This window comes from Myxocyprinus asiaticus, chromosome 40 (genome assembly GCF_019703515.2).
Source record: "Myxocyprinus asiaticus isolate MX2 ecotype Aquarium Trade chromosome 40, UBuf_Myxa_2, whole genome shotgun sequence".
Classification (NCBI taxonomy): Eukaryota; Metazoa; Chordata; class Actinopteri; order Cypriniformes; family Catostomidae; genus Myxocyprinus; species Myxocyprinus asiaticus.
The window spans coordinates 31,487,349-31,512,191 of record NC_059383.1 but is presented as its reverse complement, the minus strand read 5'-3'; the positions used below and the strand labels follow the sequence as shown (position 1 = coordinate 31,512,191).

The 24,843-nt window shown below is 38.6% G+C and overlaps 1 protein-coding gene across 1 annotated transcript in view; it reads right to left on the bottom strand.

The window, feature by feature from the left end:
• The window catches only part of LOC127430605 (neural proliferation differentiation and control protein 1-like), a 37,343-nt gene that overhangs the window by 2,186 nt on the left and 10,314 nt on the right, over positions 1 to 24,843 (bottom strand). The window contains exons 2-8 of the mRNA XM_051680494.1: positions 15,846 to 16,004; positions 5,368 to 5,460; positions 3,736 to 3,936; positions 2,311 to 2,377; positions 1,506 to 1,587; positions 1,164 to 1,243; positions 579 to 678 (exon numbers count right to left, since the gene is read on the bottom strand). Coding sequence (XP_051536454.1) covers positions 579 to 678; positions 1,164 to 1,243; positions 1,506 to 1,587; positions 2,311 to 2,377; positions 3,736 to 3,936; positions 5,368 to 5,460; positions 15,846 to 16,004 — 782 coding nt within the window. The remainder of the gene's footprint in view (positions 1 to 578; positions 679 to 1,163; positions 1,244 to 1,505; positions 1,588 to 2,310; positions 2,378 to 3,735; positions 3,937 to 5,367; positions 5,461 to 15,845; positions 16,005 to 24,843) is intronic.

The window sequence follows — 24,843 nt, the reverse complement described above, 5'->3', positions numbered from 1 at the left end:
TCTGAAGCGATCCAATCGGTTTTGAGTGAAAACAGACCAAAATGTATCTCATTTTTCACTGTACATCTTGACAGCAGTCTCTAGGAAAGATTTTACATTCGATTACACTTCCTGAAATCAAGATTGCCAAGGAGACTGCTGATGTCAAGATTTATGGTGAAAAAAAGTGTTACATTTTAGTCTGTTCTCACCCAAAAGAGTTTGGATCGTTTAAGAAAACATGGACTGAACCACTGGAGTCTTATTGATTACTTTTATGCTGCCTTTATGTGCTTTTTGAAGCTTCAAAGTTTTGGTCACCATTCACTTGCATTGTGAGGACCTACAGAGCTGAAATATTCTTCTAAAAAAAATCTTAGTCTGTGTTCCTCAGAAGAAAGTAAGTCATACACATTTGGGATGGCATGCCACCTTTAAGCCTTGAATTTTTATGTGGGAAACTGGTTCTGCATCTATAAACCACATAGATGTGTCTTATAAAAACCTGCAATGGCCAGTTTATTTATAAATTAGGTGAAAAAAGGAAGGGAGTGTTGGGGGGTGTGAGGTTACACAGTAAAATATTGCCGTGTACGCACCGGTGCCAAGCCAGGGCACTCATACACAGTGAAATCACCCTCTTCAGTCTCTTCGTCTGATGTGGCCCCAGACTCTGAGACTTTAGGTTCAGCTTTTTGCCTGCATTCAAAACAAAAAATAACAACATTAGACTCACAAATGTCTATATTTGCTATCATAACCCATTTTGTGATACTTACGCAAATAGTAGTAAAAGCATCACTCAGACACATCTTTCATAGTGCTACAGTCACTTGAGACCAGACAGTTAAGATCTGAAATTTGACTTGGTAAAGTCCGTAACATGCACAGTGCATATGGTTATTGCTTGTGCATACATGTATGTAAGTATGTAAGTGTGTTTATAAAAAGAGAAGCCAATATGAGGGAAGGAAATGAGTCAAGGAACATTATATATTTGTATCTTCATATTCTTAGCCAACAACATCTTAAAATAGTAACTTTTGTAACAATAAAATGCACAAATAATGTTGATGGCAATAACCAGGACAGTTAGCTAAGGGAACATAACTCCCGTAATAATTGTAAATAATCTTTCAATTCTATTTCTACTCAAGTAATATATAGATAAGCACTGTGCTTACTTCTCCATTGAAAGCATCTGTTGTTTCTGATGCTGATAGTGATACATCTGAGCACTGTGAGCTAGTGTTTTATCCCCAGACTAAAACAAAGAAAGAGAGCAAGTATGCAAGAGAGAGAAGAGAGAGAGAGAGAGAGAGAGAGAGAGAGAGCAAGAGTCAGACACCTTGTCTCTAGAAGAGAAGAGTCTAATACACACTCCACACACACATTCAAACCTCTTAAAGCTTGATTTTTTTAATTTATTACATTACATTAAAAGAAGTACTGCTGTAATGTTTATTTTATGTTGGTCATTTTTGACACATTTTGCATAATTTCGCAAAAACGTGAGAGTTGCTTACAGAGGTATGGCTATTATTGGGACCCGCTGCATGAGACGCAGGGTAATCGACCTTCTGAGCCAAATGAGCTTCTCTCTGTAACCTGCAAGAGACAAAAAAACCAAACTTATAGGAAACATGAGGTTTAGATATAGTTTTATTTTTTGTAAAATACATTTAAGAAATACATATCCATTTTTTCACTATTCCAATTTCTTTCAAAAAGGTACACTGCACTAGGACAAAACTACAATTCTGACAATTTATTATTGGTTAATTTTTTTGAAAATGTTAAATGTTAGTAAACTTTTTCAATTTAAAAATGTTGAAATATTTGTCAGAATATTTCATCTCAAAATAATGCCATAATCTTCAATTATGCATTTATTTATCATCACAATCAAGAATAATGTATAACCTGTTGATAAATATTGTGGAAAAAAAAAAAACTCCCACAAAAAAACAACAAAACAAAAAACTAAAACAAAACAAAACAAAACAAGATGCTCAGGACCTCAACATAAAGCGAAGATGTCTTGCATTATCCCGAGGTGGCTGAATGTACATTATCCCACTTATTACACAGCTTATTACCATATAAATAAATGTCCATTAAATAATGAAGTTTAAAATTGTATCACATGAAAAGAAAGGGACAGCAGGACAATGGTCAGTAATACAGTTTAGTGGTCACTGTACAAAAATATTTGAATGCAGAATGCCACGATTAACCAATCAGAAGCATTCCAGAGAGCTGTACAATAATTGTATACATTGAGATTGAAATCTCACATTACTTCTAACTAAAAAAGCTGATTTATCTTACCTGACCCAGCAGACAGCAGCGAGGATGATAGCTATGGTTCCCATTATAACACATAAAGATATCATCACTGCTCCAAGTGAAACCAACACATGAGAAGAGAGAGAAGGACACAGACAGGAGAAACTATGAGGAGCGCAGTCAAAAGAGGAATTTGGTGCATTATCAAAATAAGCCCCTTCATTCTGAGTTTGGACAACCCATCTTCCATCTGCAGGGTTTTGGGGGACACACTTAAAAGCACTTTAATGAGCACAACATGAGCATGGAGCATCTAAATTGGTTCGATACTGGCCAGAGAGGCTCACAGTGTCCTTAAATTTGAGCACAAGCAAATAGTGAACAATAAAACATCATGTGATAGGCCTGCTGTTATAATGGCACCTTTGTGGGGGATGTGGGCCAGGAAATTACACTTAAATACAATGAAATTACATTAAAATTTGTGCTTGGAAAGAGAACTGTGGAAATCCTGATCAAAGAATAATGATGTTAACAAAAATGTATAATAAATTAATTTGGACATCTGTGTTCACCAAAAAAAAAAATAAATAAAAAAAAAAAGAAACATCCTTGGGAGTTGTGTTAAACGAAGAGAGTGGAACACAACTCAAGCGTGAGATTGCTGTGTGTTTAATGGTGGTGAGAAAGGCAAGCGAATTTGGTCCCACACTTTTGCTCAGTGAATTTCCATAACCTTTCCAGTCTTGTGTGATTACTGGATAAGGATTTTAACAAATCATTTTATTACTTCTGGGGCAGATTTCCATTTGTTTGTCAGGTACCATGTCAGCATTCACAAAGAGCAATATATAGCTGATGAAATGTTTTAGAGCAGAGCATAAATAGAAAAATGCATATCTACTATAGAAATTCTCAATACTTTCTAACTATTTGACATTACTTTCCAGGCTTGGAAATAACACTTTTAAATTTCCCTTGTAACTCATGGTTTTTGGAAACCCTGAAATGACTAAACCTACATAAATCCTGTAATAATGACGAACCTAAATATTAATATAAAACAATAACCCGTCCTTATTTAACATCCCCAACTGAATAAATATGCACTGTACTTATTTTAAAAAAAAACGTCTCCTGATACACAGATCCTTTAGACTCTCGCCAACACGTCAATTACAAATAGATATATAAATAAAATCTGTTTTCGCATGCAAACTCTCATAACCCTATTACTCCTTTGATCCATTCTTTGAGATGTGAATGAAACAGAGGGTGGAATAAGACATGAAGGCTATTTTAGTGCTATAATAATAGCTGACCTAATTTTCTGAAAAGTCAACAGGGAGTCTTGGGTAAATCTGCTTATGACATATTTAAAGATGTTCTAACGATTTCTAAGAGATGTTGTTAAATCAGTACAATTTTAGTTCTAAAGATGTGAAACTCTGAAGAAAAGATACATACAGACTAGCAGGCTGTCTCTGGAGGGGTGGGGGTTGACAATCGGCCCACGACGGTTGGATGAGTCTGTGTGTGGCTGGGGAGGTTTGGGGGTCTGATGTGTTGGTGCTGAAGGGCCACTGGTTGTCGGTTTTAAAGTTGTGGTGTGAGACAGATTTTTCTGCCTTGATTCTGATGTGTGCGAAGAAGACTGTGAGGGAGAACCTAAGGGGTAGAGAATGAGAAAACTAAACAAATTTGACAAAAATCTGTCAATCTGTCAAAGAGTAAACTTATCTGGAGGCAAGGCATATCCAGGAAATTACTTTTGGGTGGGCCTCAATAAAAATGGATGGGCCAAATTTTCACCCCATTTTTTTTAATCAAATTTTCCTTAACAACAGAGAAACGACACATTCTGCAACTGTTCTTTCACTTTTTCAGAAATCAGAATTTATGCATTCTGGGCCTGGGTCTAATTTGGGTGGACCCAGTCCCACCCCAGCCCACCCTTGGCAACTGTCCTCTCTATTTTGAGGTCCATTAATAACGGACCACATGAGATCCACTTATAATAGTATATATATATATATATATATATATATATATATATATATATATATATATATATATATATATGCACCATTTTCCACCTTTTCTCTCACCCTCAAGCCCAAAGTATACTTCGGTTTTGACCCGAACGCTTTGCATCTGCGTATAGTCGAACGCTAGCCTTTCAAAGTATACTTCATTTGACTGTGCGCACATACACAGGCAGTTGGCGTATGCGCGCTACGACTGCTATGAGACACTGGACTATTTCTCTTCAGAAGATTAGACCCATGAAGTTGTCTTTATATTCCTTCAGACTTGAGTTATACAAATGCAAGCATCTCCAGACCTCCTCACACACGCAATCTTGACGTGCACATCCGCTGTTGTTGTTTCCACCTTCATCTCAAGTTTAGCGGAGAATACATCTTCTTCTAGCGCTAACCATTAATTAGTGCAAACCATTCCAGGCGCATGCTGTGCATTCAGAATACACGCAGTTTGAAAAATCAGGTCGCATGCGTTCAGTGCTCGGGCACTCTGGTGATGAAGAAATTTGCGTCACTTGTCCTCTACGAAGACGTCTAGCATTCGCGTCTGACCGAAGTATATTTTTGGGCTTTAGAAACAGGCATTATTTTGCTACTGTACTTTCAAAACTTCTATGTTAACACCCTCTTTGCATGTGTGAGCTTACTTACAGATTGTGGATTTGCTGTCGGGCCTCTTTTTGTTTACAATATCAAGAAAAATCACTTTTCTCATGATATGACCCCTTTAAAATGGTTTTGTTTAATTCAAATTAAAAACAAAATTATATTGTTGCTTCCCTAATGTTACTTTTCTTTGTTCTTGCTTTTAGAGCTTTTCACTGTCTGCAGATTCACTGTCTGTAAGCTGCAAATACTTTAGCAATATGTACTGTTATTTGTCATGTCGCTAAAGCACACTAAATTCAAATTGAAACTGAAACTAGCAGACAGAGATGAGTGAGTGAGGTGGAAAGAGGGTTGAGCAGGGTTTGCTCTGAATCATGACCTCTATAACCACTGTACTGCCATGTTAACCATCACCACACTGATATTATAAGCAGATAATTCAAACCTGGCTGCTTGACTTCTGACATTTGCTGCTTGGCAATAACAGAGGACAGATAGTCGATTTCTTCATCAACATCAGGAAGAGATGTCTCTTTACCTGAGGAAACAAAGACAGAATTTGAAAGGGTTATGATATTATTGCAAAAGAGTACCGTGGTGGTTTCAAGGTACAGTGATGGTATTACATGTTGCTTTGATAAATACCATGGTGTTGAATATTTACTTATTCACATACCATGGAATTCACATGGTACTACTTGGTACCGGTCGACCGATATGTTTTTTTTATTTTTATTTTTTAATGGCCAATGATACTGATGCTGATATCTAGAAAACATGGTGGCCGATGGCTAATATTATGCCAATATACTGTAGTATAGTACATGATAAAGTTTTTGAAATTCTGACATGAAATGACCACATATTTTACACTGCAATAACACAAAATCATCTTCTTCTTCTTCTTCTTTCTGCTGCTCCTGTTAGGGGTCGCCACAGCGGAACATCCGTGATCCGCATATTTAACTTGGCACAAGTTTTACGCCGGATGCCCTTCCTGATGCAACCCCCAGTGGCTGGGGGACTCTCACAGCAATTACACAAAATATTATTCAAAAATATTTGAAACCAAAAATCTGCATTATCCAATAACATATCTGATGATTTTGCAACACACTAACTGGAATGGCCCACTTGTGTTAATCAGCAAATCAGGCATAGTTATCGGCCGATAGGGTTAGGGCTATGATCTAAAAATTGCCAAATATCATACACTACTCCTTGATCCTTTTATTTTATTTAAAAAAAAACCTATCCCCTTTTCTCCCAATATGGAATGCCCAATTCCCACTACTTAGTAGGTCCTCATGGTGGCGCGGTTCCTCACCTCAATCCGGGTGGTGGAGGACAAGCCTCACTTGCCTCCGCTTCTGAGACCGTCAATCCGCGCATCTTATCACGTGGCTCATTGTGCATGACACCGCGGAGACTCACAGCACGGGAGGCTCATGCTACTCTCTGTGATCCACGCACAACTTACCACGCGCCCCATTGAGAGCGAGAACCCCTAATCGCGACCACAAGGAGGTTACCCAATGTGACTCTACCCTCCCTAGCAACCGGGCCAATTTTGTTGCTGAAGAGACCTGGCTGGAGTCGCTCAGCACACCCTGGATTCGAACTCACGACTCCAGGGGTGGTAGTCAGCATCAATACTCGCTGAGCTACCCAGGCCCCACAACTTGATACTTAAAAAATACTAAGGATATACCATGATACTGTAAATGTCCAACAACCAAGACATTACCATTGTACCATGTCCTAAAAACATGATACTTCCATGGTACATTTTTGTTAGTGTATTACTGGTATTCAAAGTTTGGTCTTGTGACCCTGTAGCAAATGGGAATATTCATGAAAATACAAACATATTAATATAGAAATTCTATGAGACTTTAAACGTGATGCATTGGGCAGTGTGTGTGTGTCCTGAGAAAATGAGAGTGTGCCAGGGTGTTGTTTGTTTGACACACTCTAAAAAGAAAACAAAGGCAGCACATGGTTTAATGGTACAGTTGGCCAGACAGTAAGCTGCATTCCAAGACAATGGAAGATCTTCCCCTTGGTAACCAGCCTGAGTGTGTGTGTGTATTTGTGCATGTGTGGCCAATGAGAAGGGGTGTGTGATCTCTCATTACCTCTTTACACACTCTCTATACTGGAACAAAACACTAACGAGATGTGGTCTTGTTTGGGAATTCTTATGATTGTGAATTTTCAATCAGTGTTTTGATTAATTGAAAGAACTGATTCATGGAAAAGAATCAAATGTTCATTGGCATTTTGCAATTGAACTTTAATGTTAACATAAAATGGAATTCACAATCTATTTTACATCCAAAATAAATATTCAACAAAAACAAAAACAAAATGAAGGGAAGGTCATGATTTTTTTCTTAATGATTAAAGAAAAATTTGATTAAAATCCTTGTGATATTTATAATTGTGATTAATTTTATATTGCCAACAAATGATCTATCTATATATTTTGTACATTTTTTAACATTGGAAATACAATATCAAATATATATGTTTGTTATTTGTAAATGCTGTCGCTTTAAATAATTTCCCAGCCTGGTTTCATACATTGATATATGTAACCTACTGTATATGGTTAACTGCTATAGGGATGTGGGAGGTGAGGTGCTGCATGCGACAAAGCTTGTGCATGCAATGAGCTGTTGCAAAAAGTGACATGTTCATATTAGCAACTTCATTAATAAATTAAAAAGTTTGTGTAACTGGTACATGTTAAAGGGGCAGTTCACCCAAAAAATAAAATTGTTCCAAATACATGTTATTTGTTTCTTCTGTGGAACACAAGAATGTTGATGCTGCTCTGTTTTCCGCATGTTGACCAAGGCCAACATTCTGCTTAACATCTCCTTTTGTGTTTTACAGATGAAAGTAAGTCATACGGGTTTGGAACAAACAAGTAGTTGAGTAAATGACAGAATTTATTTTAATTTCGTTTAAACAAATAGTTCGACCAAAAATGTTAATTCTCTCAGCATTTAGTCTTCCTCATGCCATCCCAGATGTGAATGACTTTCTTTCTTCTGCTGAACAGAAACAAAGGTTTTTAGAATAATATTTCAGCTCTGTAATACAATGCAAGTGAATGGTGGCCAAAATTTTGAAGCTCCAGACAGCACAAAAGGCAGCATTAAAGTTAAAGACTCCAGTGGTTAAATCCATGTCCTCTGAAGCGACCCAATTGGTTTTGGGTGAGAACTGACCAAAATATAACTCCTTTTTCACTGTACCACTGCAGTCTCTGGGCACGATCATGATCTTAAGTTTGATTACACTTTTTTGTGCTTGACATGCCCAGAGTGCTAGATGGCGCTAGGAAGTGTAAACAAGCTTGAAATCATGACTGACAAGGAAACTGCTGATGTCAAGATTCATAGTGAAAATGGAGTTACATTTTGGTCTGTTCTCATCCAAAATTGATTGGACTGCTTCAGAAAACATGGACTAAACCACTGGAGCTATATGGATTACTTTTATGCTGCCTTTATGTGCTTTTTGTAACTTCAAAGTTTTTTTCACCAATCACTTGCATTGTATGGACCTACAGAGCTGAAATGTTCTTCTAATAATCTTTGTTTGTGTTCTGCAGAAGAAAGAAAATCATACACATCTGGGATGGCATGAGGGTGAGTAAATGATGAGAGAATTTTCATTTTTTGGGTGAACTATTCCTTTAAGACTTGCTTTAGCCCTGTATCAACACTAAAGTGGCGACAGACCCAAGCTACTGGAAAAGCGAAAGTTTATTGTCATGGTGTATATTTAGTCTACAGAGGATTGGCCATCTGCCTCCTGGAACAAGCCTGATGTGATACAACAGCACATATCACTGTCTGCTTTGTTACAGGCTGAACACCCCCCACAGTCCAGGTTGATGTCCTCCACAGCAGGTGTCAAAGAAGGCGGGTCAAACCATCTGTACTTTTTAAGGGGGGTTGATGGAACTGACAAGCGGACCTGTAAAAGTGTGCTTTACACAAAGTGAGTGTTCAGTACAGCTTAACTGAAGAGACTGATGTACATCAAGGGGAATGACATTGCATCCAACATTAAACAACTCATCTCACGACACCTGCATTCTGTTCAGATCGTGATGCTGTAGCTTTTTTAGAACAAGTGTGTTCGGTCTGAACAGCCCTCAAATAAGACTCTCAATGTACAAGAAAATCAGACAAGTAGTTCTGCAATTTAAAATGCTACTTCATCTTTACACTATGACCGTAACTTATTCAAAAGATTAGGAAATCAAATGATTTTATGAGTCATTCTTTTCTGTTATGAAATGAGTGTGAGACAGAGAGAGAGAAAAAGCGTATTGCCCTATCTTATTTCACTCCACCATATCAAAACTTAATTAGTGCCATCATTATTACTCGTTTTAGGAATTTGAACAAACCCTTCAACCATGTTTGATTGCAGCTTAGAAAAATGGACTTAAAACCTGTTTTATTCATACATTGGTCACAAAATTTGATCTGATCATTAACTAAGTCACAAACATAGATAAACACAGTCTGCTTAAACAACTAACACACAGCTTTACAACAGCTCTGATCTCGCATCTAAAACCCCATTATTCCTCAAGCTATTTTTGAAAGAGTAACTACAGAATCTTTAATAATTTACAGTACATCCCTTTCAATGCTGATAATATTATGATAATGTTATTAATATGGGGAATTTTACTTAATGTAAATTGGTATTATGAATTAGTTCATTAGTTAGAGCAGGGGTTTTCAAAGCCACATTGGGGGCAGTGGTAGCTCAGCAGTTAAGGCTCTGGGTTACTGATCAGAAGGTCAGGGGTTCAAGCCCCAGCACTGCCAAGATGCCACTGTTGGGCCCTTGAGCAAGGCCCTTGACCCTATCTGCTCCAGGGGCGCTGTATCATAGCTGACCCTGCACTCTGACCCCAGCCTAGCTGGGATATGTGAAAAAGAAGAATTTCACCATATATGTGCAAAATGTATAATGTGTGATAAATAAAGAAAATTATTAATTAAAATTATTATCAGTGGATTCATCGATCTGGAGTGCAAAACATGGGCTGCGCCAGATGCTGTCTAACACTTGCTCCTTCACATCCTGTGCAATGTCAGAGATGCGCCGACCCACTGTGTTGTCAAAAAGTGGAATAGAATCAAGCTTAGAAGCCGCTGCCTCTCCTACCATCAAGGAACACATATCTTTGGCTGACGGCAGAATAAATGTCTCTCTGATGTTATTTGCTTTGTTCACCTTGGCAATACGCAGCGCAACGTGATATGAAGCTTTACATTTTATTTGACAAATTCTCTGACCTTGAAAGGCTTGAATTTTTCTTTGGGTCTTTCATAAGTTCACAGTATGCCCACCTCTTCAGACACTACCACACCACTGGGATAGCTACAACAACATTTAGGACCAATAGCTGGTCGTTAAAATGAGATTTGGACATGATTATGCTACCATCTAGTGGTGACTTCATGAAGGACCAGTTGAAGCCATTAAAACTAATTTTTTTAACCACTCCACAGATTTCATATTAGCAAACTGTAGTTTTGGCAAGTCGTTTAGGATATCTACATTGTGTATGACAAGTAATTTTTCCAACAATTGTTTACAGACAGATTGCTTCACTTTTAACTGACTATATCACAATTCTAGTGGGTCAGAAATTTACATTCATTAAGTTAACTGTGCCTTTAAGCAGCTTGGAAAATTCCAGAAAATGATGTCAAGCCTTTTGGCAATTAGCCAATTAGCGTCTGATAGGATACTTGGCTAATTAGTGTCAATTGGAGGTGTACCTGTGGATGTATTTTAAGGCCTACCTTCAAACTCAGTGCCTCTTTGCTTGACATCATGGGAAAATCAAAAGAAATCAGCCAAGACCTCAGAAAAAACATTGTGGACCTCCACAAGTCTGGTTGATCCTTGGGAACAATTTCCAAATGCCTGAAGGTACTACGTTCATTTATACAAACAATAGTACGCAAGTATAAACACCACGAGACTACGCAGCCATCATACCGCTCAGGAAGGAGACGCATTCTGTCTCCTAGAGATGAATGTAGTTTGGTGCGAAAATTGCAAATCAATCCCAGAACAACAGCAAAGAACCTTGTGAAAATGCTGGTGGAAAAAGGTAGACAAGTATCTATATCCACAGTAAAACGAGTCCTATAGCAACATAACCCGAAAGGCTGGTCAGCAAGGAAGAAGCCACTGCTCCAAAACCACCATAAAAAAGCCAGACTAAAGTTCACAAGTGCACATGGGGACAAAGATCTTTCTTACCTCTGGTCTGATGAAACAAAATGGCCATAATGGCCATTGTTATGTTTGGAGGAAAAATGGTGCAGATTGCAAGCCGAAGAGCTCCATCCCAACCGTGAAGCATGGGGGTGGCAGCATCATGTTGTGGGGGTGCTTTGCTGCAAGAGGGACTGATGCACTTCACAAAATAGATGGCATCATGAGGAAGGAAAATTATGTGGATATATTGAAGCAAAATCTCAAGACATCAGCCAGGAAGTTAAAGCTCGGTCGCAAATGGGTCTTCCAAACAGACAATGGCCCCAAGCATACCTCCAAAGTTGTGTCAAAATGGCTTAAGGACAACAGAGTCAAGGTATTGGAGTGGCCATCACAAAGCCCTGACCTCAATCCAATAGAAAGTTTGTGGGCAGAACTGAAAAAGCGTGTGCGAGCAAGGAGGCCTACAAACCTGTCTCAGTTACACCAGTTCTGTCTGGAGCAATGGGCCAAAATTCCAGCAACTTATTGTGAGAAGCTTTTGGAAGGCTACCCAAAACATTTGACCCAAGTTAAACAATTTAAAGGCAATGCTACCAAATACTAACAAAGTGAATGTAAACTTCTGACCCACTGGGAATGTGATGAAAGAAATAAAAGCTGAAATAAATCACTCTCTCTACTATTATATTGACATTTCACATTCTTAAAATAAAATAGTGATCCTTACTGACAAGAGACAGGGAATGTTTTCTATGATTAAATGTTTAAATGTATTTGGCTAAGGTGTATGTAAACTTATGACTATATATATATTTCAAACCGGGGTCTCCGGCATAGTAGGCGGGCGTGCTAACGAGGAGGCTGAAGGCTATAGCCTCTAGCATCAATCGCTAATGTGCCTCTTGAGGCCAGGGGAATGAGGTTTATATGCACAGCACATACCAGCTGGCTACCGTTACACTCACTCCTCTAAACCTCACTCCCATCCGGGTCACGGCACCACTGTAACCAGTACTGCTTGACCCGCTCCGAGCGGGATTTGAACCGGTGTTGCCGGCATGGGAGGCGGGCGCGCTAATGAGGAGGCTAAAGGCTACAGCCCCTAGCGTCAGTCGCTAGTGCACCTCAAGAGGCCAGGGGAGTGAGGTTTATACACACAGCACATACCAGCTGGCTACCGTTACATATATATATATATATATACTGTAACACTGCAATGACACATCAAAACATAAAAAAGTAACTGATTATGTGTGATTCACAGATACATGTGAAAGCTAGCTTTAACCCCTATTTAATACTGTCGGACCATTTCAGTTATTATGATGATTTGTGCAGTCATGTTGGTGTTTAAATCGGGCAGGTGTTTATTGACTGATGCCTTGGTCTCTGGTGTCTCTTTTGCATTGGATTCACATCCAATCAGACATGAGAATGAGACCACTGACCCAGAAAGATGGATGATGATTAGTCGGAGGCTCTCCGGTTTAATGGATGGCTATTAAATACACTACCCAACCTCTTCTCCCACATCAGCCCTCGACCAATCTAACCCAAATTCAAGGGCTGGAAAATTCAGGCTCAGCTTTCAAGAGTATTATAACAATGTAAAAAAATCTATACAAACTAACTATGAAAAAAATCCATATTAATTTTACTGGTCTCAGTTTTCAGTCAGTCTGTTTACTGTCATTTTCTCTTGCTTCATAATATAATTAACCCTTGCCTTAATGTATGCCAGTGTGCTTTTGATTATGTTCGCTTGTTCACTTGTTTACAAGAGCTATAACATATATACTACATGATGAAAGTGAAAATGTTCTTATGAAGGGTAGAATTCACAAAAATTAAACTAAATTTATAATGACATTAAATTAAAATTAATTTAAGAGGGTTTGAAACCAACATACAAAACCTCTGCTAGAGAAAACACAAATTTGCACAATTGGACTTTTGGCAAATAGTTACAGAGATATAGCCCTTGTGACAACCTCCATGAGTGACAACTAGCCCCAGTCTCCCTTAAACATATATGGTCAACACCTGACTCACAGTACAAGTGAACATAGTAATAAATAGCCTACAAGAGAATGGGAATGTAGATGGTATAAATACAGCGCTTTCACACAGAACAATATATATATACATTTTTTTTTTTTAAATAGAACATTTACAATAAGGGTATATGTATGTCCAAGTATTTTGCCAATAGATGGACAGATTAAGCAGCAAGTTATTTCTTAGTGTACAACACCAAGAAACAAACAATGTTATTCAACCATAACAACAGTACGACAAAGAGACTCAAGGTGCAAGAATGTTTGCTCAGTAAACTTTTTAACAGCAAGTTCCACCTTAGTCTAACATACACTATCACGCTGATAGCACTCTTTGAAGTGTCCTTTAAAGGAATAGATTACCTAAAAATATAAATTCTTTCATTATTTACTTACCCTTACAGTATGTTGTTCCGAAATCCGTATGATAGTCTTTCTTACGTTGAACACAAAATGAGATGCTAGGCGGAATGTTAGCCTCAGTCACTATTCACTTTCATACAATGTAATTGAATGGTGACTTAGGCTAACATTCTGCATATCATCTCAAACATTGACTTTCTTTTTTCAACAAGGTAAAGCTATCTATCTGGCTAACAAAGATGAGGTTTTGTTGAAATTGCAAGAATGATTTGTGTCAGTCTTGGAAGTATTAGAAACATATCAAACAAGTGGGTTGAAAATTATAAACATATCAAAGTATGCCATCATTTTCCAGAAAAAAAAAATGTGTTAACGAATTTATAGCTGTCATGGAGTTACATTATAACTGTAGTATTTCCAGCATATTTATTGTATATTTGTTACTTATTACATGTAACGTAACGTTTAATGAAAAATATAAATATACTCCTTGGTGGCTCTTAAAATGTGTAGATAAAATCAAAATTATCAGTATTCATATATTGTATAATTCATCAGGAATCAGAGAAAATATGGGCAGGACAGGTAAAAGAACTGACTAACTCTTTTAAAAGGGATTGTTTACCCAAAATGAGAATTAGGACATCGTTTACTCACCCCCATATGACTTTTTTATGTGGAACACAAAAGGAGATTTTAAAGGGATAGTTCACCTAAAAATGAAAATTCTCTCATTATTTACTCACCCTCATGCTATCCCAGATGTATATGACTTTCTTTCTTCAGCAGAACACAAATTATTTTTTTTTTTTAAGAATATCTCAGCTCTGTAGATCCTCACAATGCAAGTTAATGGTGACCAGAACTCAGAAGGTCCAAAAATGACAAAGGAGGCATAAAAGTAATTAATAAGTCTCCAGTGGATAAATCCATGTCTTCAGAAGAGATATAAGTGTGTGAGAAACAGATCAATATTTAAGTCCTTTTTTTTCTATGATTCTCCACCTTTGACCAGCCCTGACCAGTAGGTGGCTGAATGTGAAAGTCACTTCAACCCCAGAATGTGGAAGTGAAAGTAAATGTGTAGATTTACAGTTTAAAAAGGAGTTAAATCTTGATCTGTTTCTCACCCATACCTATCATATCACTTCAGAAGATATGGATTTAACCACTGGAGTCTTACGGGTTACTTTTATTCTGCCTTTTGGGCCTTCAAAGTTCTGGTTACCATTCACTTGCATTGTGAGGACCAACAGAGCTGAAATATTCTTTAAAAATCTTTGTGTTTTGCAGAAGAAAGTCATTCACATCTGGGGTGACATGAGGGTGAGTAAATGATGAGAGAATTTTCATTTTTTGGTGAACTAACCCTTTAAGCAAAATGACAGTCTCAGTCACCATTCACTGTCATTGCATCTTTTTTCCATACCATTAAGACAAATGGTGATTGAGGCTGTTATTCTCCCTCAAATCTTCCTTTGTGTTTACGGAAAAAAGAAAGTCATATGGGTTTGGAACAACACGAGAGTGCGTAATTGATGACATAATTTACATTTTTGGGAGAACTCTCCCTTTAATAGTCAAATAAACAGAGAGGAGATGAGACGCATCAAGAAGAGAAACTGCGATTTGCAGAACTTTTTTCCCCTGAAAAAGCAAGACCATATTGTAATATTGCAATGGATTAGAAAAGATTGATTCCTTTTGCTAGGCAGTGCTCACATGGAATTACATTAAACCCAAGGACGCATATGCAGACAGATGCGTGCATGCTTCCACTCCAACTGATTAAACTCAGTCATGTGCCTTTGCCACATGAGGAGAGAGGGAGAGGAAGAGATGAGAGCAGAAGTACGGGCCAGCTGACTACAGGATTTGCGTCTAGGCCACTGACATCATTATCATCATGTCCTCTTTCATGATGGCATTAGTCCCTGGCAGAGTGCTGTTAATGAATGCCTTTCATTCGCCTCTAAAAACAGCCACGTTTCACCTGAATCACAGTATGCCGATGCGAAGAAACAAAGCACAGCGCCACTCTAGAAAATAGGTGTTAAATAAAACGTGACACTGCAACCAGAAGGATCGTCACTCATAATGCTTATTTAAACAATGCCATGGCATCAACCTGCGAGGAGTATCTGTGAATTTGAGTTTTGGTTTCGAGAGCATCTGTATGTGGGTTTTTTGTTGTACTTGACAAAGTGGGTGTGAAAAGTCTTCATACCGTGGAGGTGGTGTTGGGGATGGTGTCTCCTGTGAGCAACACAATGTCCCACTTCATCTTCCTCCAATGGGGAGAGGCAAGGGCCACAGTGGGAGGAGCCAGGCGTGCAGAAGTGGCGCCCCATTCGAGCACAGTCTATGTGGTCGGGGCACTTGTTTGCTGGGAGGGAAAAAAAGATAGAAATAAAACTTTTAAAAGAATAAAATAGAGCAGGATTTTAAGATATACTCACATACTTTCGTACAAATCTATCAGCATACAAGGGATTCAAACCCTCAACTTTAAGACCAAAAACGCAGTTTAAGCAAATACTAATATGTAGATGTAAACACTTGGCCAATGCAATGCCAACGCGCGGTCTGGTTGAATGAGCGTTTTTGTATTACAGTGGTGGTAACAAACCTGAGTACTCTAGGGGGCGACAGAGTTACCTTCAAATGTCTGTGCTTTTTAAACTGGATGTGTAATTACTCAAGTAAGTTGCTTTAAATATATTGACTTTAAATTACTTGCTCATCAATATTATCTTTAAACTGCTCCGCCATGACAATAGTTCATTAGAAAGAGAAAACTCAATGTGGACTGTTCACACTATTGTTTGCTATGGGGCCTCTTGTGCAAATGTTGAGAATGCCATTGCACACTGTGGAATGCAACACCGCAAAAAATCAAGCTTGCTTAGCTAGAAGCATCTGCATTCACGTACTTGCGTACTTAAGTATTATACTCGCCACTAATTAAAACCAATATCAAACCATTTTACTTTTCAAGTGCTTGAAGCATTAGTGGTCACATGTAATGACACATGTTAGGAATGATGTGTTTGAATGTTAATGTGCTTTTAATTCATTATGCATTAGTTCAACAGGTGTTAAAGGTTGCTAAAGGAAATGTTGTTCCCAAAAGAGTCATTAAAATACATAATTTCCACTGAAGCCCCACCTGCATTCAGTCACCTTTGATGGTTCTGTTATTGGTGTTGTTTTTTCTGCAGGTATTAAATACCAGTATGTGCCTTTGGACATTAGTAATAATGTTTTTTTTCTTCAAAATACACATTAATGAGAAAATATGAATACAGACTTGTTCTCACACAACTAAAAAGAATATTCACATAATATAATTAAAAAATAATTAAAAAAAAATTCTTGATCAACCAACCCTCATAGAATAGAACTGCATTACCTATATTTTGCTAAATGATTTTCATGTGGCTCTTTGTACGTGTCGCGGAAGTTTCCTGGTGAAATAAAAATTTGAGGCACCACAACAAGCTCAGCTGATAGAGTGTTGCACTTACACGCGAGTCGAAAGTGTCATAGAAGCAACACAAAATGACGTGGTGATTTTTAGAAAAATACCTCAGCTCTATTGGTCCATACAATGCAAGTGAATGGTGATCAGACCTTTGTAGCTCCAAAAATCACATAAAGGAAACATAAAAGTAATCCATATGAATCCAGTGTTATATAATATGTAAGCAATAAAATAGGTGTAGGTGAGAAACAGAACAATATTTTTTACACTAAATCTCTACTTTCAGATGTGAAAGTGAAACTAAACAGGCACCACATGTGACTTTCAGATGTAAAAGTGAAAGTGGAGATTTAGAGTAAAAAAAAAAAAAAAAGGACTTAAATTTTGATCTGTTTCACACCCACGCCTATTATATTGTTTCTGAACATATGGATTTGACCACTGAAGACTTATGGATTACTTCTATGTTTTCTTTATGTGATTTTTAGAGCTACAAAGGTCTGATCATCATTTACTTGCATTGTATGGACCTACAGAGCTGAGATATTCTTCTAAAAATCTTTGTGTTCTGCTGAAAAGCCATACACATCTGGGATGCCATGAGGGTGAGTAAATCATGAGAGAATTTTTGTTTTTGGGTAAACTATCCCTTTAAAAACCTCAGACTTGCTTTTAGCACCACACAGTGGACATTTCATCTTGGAACTGCCGCAATACGTGTAAGGAACTAAGCAACATCATTCTGCAAAAATGTTGCCACAGTCATGTAACTTCCATGAGAACACACTGTTGCTGGTCTCATATGTGTGTTATCACAAAAAGTGATAAAATATTAAAACATATTCAAAATGATCTATAACTAACTTTATATTAATTTATATTCAATATTTCAACTCCTGTTATGACCGGTAAATACGCAACTTCTACACACTACATGGAAGAATACCAGAAGGGAACAAAGTAAAAACACGTCACAGATGCCGTCAATACAGCTTAACTTTCATTGAACATTCCTTGAAGCCAAAGACATCCTTTTTATTCATGAAATGATAACTGAAGTACCCAATTACATCAACGCACTTGAATGACTCAAATCAGTGGCTCATTCTCCAATTTTGTGGTTCATCAGGGTTTATTCAGGCTATTGAGTCCATAATCATATTCACTATGTGTATCTCTCTTCTGTTATATTTTCTCCTATGTGGTTGTCTCTGCATCTTTTGTAAATCCAACAATTTTTATTCGAATTCTCTCGGTGGAGGGTACAGAAGGAAATTGGGTCAGCAGCAACATTATAAGCACTTAAAGGAATCATCCAGGTTCAATACAAGTTAAGCTCAACAAATAACATTTGAGGCATAATGTTTATTACCACAAAACGTAATAATTACCACAAAAAATAATTTTGTCTCATTTTTTTTTTTTTTATGCAGTTAAAGTCACTTACAATAGAAGTGAATGAGGTGAGTCCATAAATGTTAAAAATGCACACCGTTTCAAAAGTATAGCCAAAAGATTATAAACATTATACACGTGAACCTGATTTTAGTGTGATAAAATTGCGTTAAACTTTGCGTAAATTGCGTAAAATTGGAGTTACAACTTTGTTGTCATGATGACATAATGTTGGTAAACCCTGTAATCTAAGAGAGTATAGAGTTCGAGTCTGTGCTCTGATTCGCTGATATTGCTTCTGGGTAATTCAACTATTATTATTTGTATTTATTTTTTATGTTGAAAAAAAAAAAGAAGAAAAATTTGAAATCAAACTTTAAGGCTTCTACAGAAGTATATGGTTTCACTTAACACCGGCGCTCATGTTAGGTCTGTTTCGAAATGTTCATGTTATCATAAAACTCATATGCAATCGTATAAAACAACAAATTAAAAATAAATTTCTTTATGTATATAGGCTAATTAATGCAATTTTTACTTCCAAAATGCTACTGCTGTGCTCCATACACAATATTTACTCAATTTAAGCAGTCAGGAATAAGTGATTCAGTATCCTGGGATAACTGATTAGCTTTCTGTCTCTCTTTGCATCACCAAAGTGACATATAATGGTCCACCAAATGAGTATGAACCCTCATTAGACAATCATCCTTCCTCTGTCTCCCGAAAGACTCATCCATCATGCAAATACTTAAATGCTTAAATAACACTGCGACTGCGTCAATAGATCTTATAAGACAAACTTGTTTGCTTCGTTCCATAACTACATATGCACACACAACTGGATTCTGATCTGTTGTGTAATAAAAACATACTTTCAAGTTCAGAGTTAACATTAATGCTTTTCTTTGCTTTTAAGAGTCACATCTGTTATTCACATGTATCACTGAGAGTGACATTTTTCCAGGCACCAATACTTTTTTAAAATAATTATGAAATGATAAGTGTTCTGTCAATGCAAATTCCAAGGTTACCAAGGTCAGAATAGGAACTCACTGCTTATCACTATAAATGTAGATCTCCATTCCTTCATTAGTCTTCATTAAACTCTACCAGATTGCCTTTAAATCTGGATAAGTCATGAAAACTGAGACTAACTGACTCATGAAGTGTGAGCGTGTGTGAATGCGTATACGTGGGAGATGCACGTTCCTCTAAACATCCCGCTGGGCCGCCCACCTCCAGCTGATCATGAACATTAATTTACACAACCGTTCACATGCTCAAGCTGCGACTGCAAACCAGGAGGGACTTTGGATGCAATGGCCACCACGTTTGCTTCTAATGCTGCAGCAAATATCTCCTGGAGAACTTCAGTTTCTATCAGTTTCTACTTTTAACAAGCAGTAGACGATATATAGGTTTTACAGATTAATCGGTACCGATAGTTGCTTTTTGGAACTATGGGTTATCGACAAAAATCAAAGCTGACAGTTGCCAATAGTTTTTTTTGGCAAATAATTGATACTAATTGACAATATTCATCCAGGTTTTTATTCTCACTTCAATTTTGTTATTTTGATTAGATAAATCAAGTGAGGGCATGTAAAGAAAACTGTAACTATATGGATTAGGCCTATCTATATATACATATAATCTGTTGAATACAGGCTATAAAAAAGCTTAATTTGTTAAATACTTAAATACTGTAACAGAGCCAAGTCTCCTACATTTCAAAATAAGAGTCCGGAAATAAATATGTGCACTTCTGGCCTGTTACTTTTTATCAAAAGTTACATTCAACTAATAGCTTGTAGCAGTTTGAGCATTTTCTAGGAATTAAACCCATCACCTTCTCTGGTTATCGAAACATGTTCTACCAGTTGAAATACAGGAACTGTGGGGGCCTGGGTAGTTCAGCGAGTATTGAATCCAGGGCATGCTGAGTGACTCCAGCCAGGTCTCCTAAGCAACCAAATTGGCCCGGTTGCTAGGGAAGGTAGAGTCACTTGGGGTAACCTCCTCGTGGTTGCGATTAGTGTTTCTCGCTCTCAATGGGTCGCGTGTTAAGTTATGCGTGGATTGCGGAGGGTAGCATGAGCCTCCACATGCAGAGTCTCCGCGGTGTCATGCACAACGAGCTGCGCGATAAGATGCGCGGATTGACTGTCTCAGAAGCGGAGGCAACTGAGACTTGTCCTCCACCACCCGGATTGAGGAGAGTAACCGCACCACCATGAGGACCTACTAAGTAGTGGGAATTGGGCATTCGAAATTGGGAGAAAAGGGGATAAACATAAAAAAAAAAAAAAATAAAAAAAATAAAATAGAAATACAGGAACTACTTGCTTTCTTTGTGTTTAGCTGATGCCTTTATCTAATGTGTCTCAAACTTTTGGCCAGGGGTTAAGTGCCTTGTGTAATGGTGAATTGGAGCCAGTTCATGAAATCGCCGTTGCAGGATTCAAACCTGCAACCTTTTGGTTACAAGACCAAATCTTTAACAACATAATTTCTTACAGTCTCTTAGGTTTCACATTCAGTTGAAGAGACTATATCTGGAACTGTACATCAAAACATCCACGACATAACACTGATCAAAGTCAAACCTGACAGACCACCCATAATTGTATTTCATCTTGCGAAATCATACAACAACAGATATGCATAAGTAAATGACAGACCTAGTAGATCTTAAAAATAAAGGCACGTGTACTAGTCAAAGGGTCTAGGGGCCAGAAAAAAAAAAAAAAAAAAGAGGTCAGATTTCCACTTGGCGGTAAAAAAAAAATAGACTTACATTGAAGGAGAAAATAAAGCTATGTCTAGCACTAGAAAGTGTATAGCAACATGATAAAAAACCACTCAGAACACCTTAGTAACTGCATAATAATGCACTAAAAACCACTTACAATATCGTAGCATCACAATGGCATGTTTTGCATGGCCAAGCACCACTCAGCATTAAAAAAATTAGTTTGTGACATTATCTAACATCAGTGACACATTGATTCTGAAAAAATGCGTATATGAAAGAACCACACCATTTAAATACATTTTTAAAAAGGCTGTGCCAACATTTTTGTTGTTCATGCAATGGGATGCCTCTGAAATAAAAAATGAAACTGGTTGTAGACATCTTGTTCTGGCCTTTTTTGTTTCATATAACTGCTGAGACTGTACAAGCTCCTTGAAATGCCAAAAACATGAAGAGGTCAGATCTGCCTCATGAGACCGTGAGAAAACAGATTTGTCAAAACAAGAAAATGGCACGCAATTACATAACACAGATCAGCATATCATAAAGCTGAATGAAAAATGAATATTCTAACCATCTGTTCCTGGCCCATAAATAATTAACCAAGCCATGAGCGGGAAGGAAGCCAACATCAGCACAGAATTACAGCACTTTGGAACATGTGGTGTTTACAGTGGCCATTTACTTCGGTAGGATATGAATCATGAGTGGCGACAAATGTTAAAAAAATCTGTTGCGAAGCAGTGAAGTGGAGCTAATCTTTTCAAGTAGATAATATTTGGGCAGTTTTTATGTATGTTGAGAGATTCCATGACCAGGAAATTGGGGAAGGATAAGGGGAATCTCCCATTGTGTGGATTTCCTGTTGCTCCACTTAAACCCAAAGCAAAGTGGCAGCTTTTTTGACTGTTTAAATTGGCTTTGTTAATCCATGGCTGTAGATACACTTATTTTCAGTATTATTAATGGGATAGTTCAACAAAAAATTATTACTATTTACTCTATTACTTACTATTTTTACTTAATTATTACTTACTACTTATTTGTGCCACATGCTTGCTCACTCACTCCCGTTCCTGTGACCACATCACCCCTGTACTCCAGAAGCTTCACTGGATTCCTGTACCAACAACGGATTCATTTCAAAGTCCTTCTCTTCACTCACAAAGCCCTCCATAGCCCGGCCCCCTCCTATCTCACCGACCTACTCCATCACCATACTCCTTCCCGTAGCCTCCGCTCCTCTGATGCTAAATTACTGTCTACACCACTCAGGACCAAGCATCGCACCTGGGGCGACAGAGCATTCTCCATAGCTGCCCCCTCACTCTGAAACTCTCTCCCCAAACACATTTGAGACTGTTCCGGTTTGTCCATGTTCAAATCACTACTCAAAACTCATCTTTTCAGGATTGCTTTTAATGTGTGATTAATGCTGTGTGTTATAAGTTTTACTGTATTGTTTTTATGACTATTTTTAACTCTATGACTATTTTTAGTGTTTTTGAGTACCCTGAAAAGCGCTCTATAAATAAATCGGCATGGACCTCGTCGGGCCATTAGAGCGGATGGCACGCGGGCATCGCTTTGTGTTCTGATGGACTATGCAATGCGATATCCGGAAGCAGTGCCTCTACGCAACATTTCAGCACGTAGTGTTGCAGAGGCACTCTTCAGAATCATCTCCCAAGTGGGGATTCCGAAAGAAATCCTCATTAAACAAGGCACTACTTTCATGTCACGTACACTACGCAAGCTATGTGAACTACTGGGGATTAAATAGATTCAGACAAGCGTGTACCACCCGCAAATGGACGGCTTGGTCAAACGGTTTAATCAGACCCAGAAAAACATGATTCGTAAGTTTGTGCACGAAGATGCTCGGAATTGGGATAAGTGGCTCGAACCCATGTCATTCACAGTGCTGCAAGCCTCCATGGGATTTTCCCCATTCAAATTATTGTACGGTCGTAAGCCTCGTGGCGTCTTAGATGTCATGAGGGAAAATTGGAAGGAGGGACCTTCAAACAGTAAAAATGAAATTCAATATGTTCTTGACCTGAGAGCAAAACTCCACAAATTGGGGTGACTGTCACAGGAGAATTTGCAACAGGCTCAAGAACGTAAGTCTCGGCTGTATAAAAGGGGAGCACAACTACGAGAATTTACACAGGGAGATAAAGTCCTTGTATTGCTACCCACATCAAGCTCTAAATTACTTGAAGTGGCAAGGGCCCTTTGAGGCCACACGGCGAGTCGGGGAGATCGATTATGAGGTTAAACGAATGGATAGAGGCGGAGCACATCAAATTTACCACCTCAATCTCCTAAAACCATGGAGAGCGGCGGTCCCCGTGACTTTGGTAATGGTGGTTCCGGAGAGGGAGGAGCTCGGGCCAGAGGTGAACTTAACCGATCGAGTCACCCTGGTCACTTGCGGAAACCACCTCTCACCGTCACAAGTCACAGAGGTTGCCAGGTTGCAAAGAGAATTCTCGGACACGTTCTCGCCTCTTCCCAGTCGTACAAATCTCATAGAGCACCATATCGAAACCAACCTAGGTGTAGTGGTACGCAGTCGTCCCAACTGATTACCCGAACACACAAAAAAAGTGGTTCAAGAAGAATTAAAGGCCATTCTAGCTATGGGGGTAATAGAAGAATCCCACAGTAACTGGGCCAGCCCGGTGGTGCTGGTTCCGAAGAGTGACGGCATGGTCCGATTCTGTGTGGATTATAGAAAAGTCAATGCGGTGTCTAAATTTGATGCATAACCGATGCCTCGGATTGATGAACTGCTCGATCAGTTAGGCGCGGCTCGCTTTTATTCGACACTGGATCTGACAAAGGGATATTGGCAGACTCCCATGTCCCGTGAAAAAACTGCACTTTCCACACCGTTCGGTTTACACCAATTTGTTACCCTTACTTTCGGTTTGTTTGGGGCCCCGGCTACGTTTCAGTGACAGTGACTCATGGACAGAATCCTCAGACCGCATGCCGCTGCCTATCTAGATGACATCATGATTTACACTAATGAGTGGCAGCGGCACCTGCAGCATCTGAGGGCTGACCTGAAGTAGTTGAGATGGGCGGGACTTACGGCAAACCCTAAAAAGGAGGTAAGACAGTTCCTGAGGCTGGCTGGCTATTATCGTAGGAGGGGGGTGGGAGGGGGGTAGTGGGCAGGCCGAATGGCTCCCTCTCCTGAGCCTGGCAATGGGGGTATGTGGAGGTGGGGGCGTGATCAATCACCGATTTGTGAATGGAGAGCGAGATCAGGAGATGAGAGCGGTAAAGAGTCCCACATGTGGGTGTTATCTCTAACAGCTGCTTGTGTTTTCAGTGAGAGTTGAGAGGGATAAAAAGGGGCAGTCCAGACTGAGGAGGGAGAGAGAGAACGACACATGAAGTTGGCTGGGTGTGTGTGCCTGTGCTGAAAAGCGTGTGCATTGCAGTAAAATAGTGTGTGAAATAAAAACTTACGTGGATTGTTTAACAGGCTCCCGCTTCCTCCTTGTCAAGCGAGTTAAGAGCCTTGTCACACACAGAATGACTGATAAGTGGTTGGTTGTATGTTCATTTGAA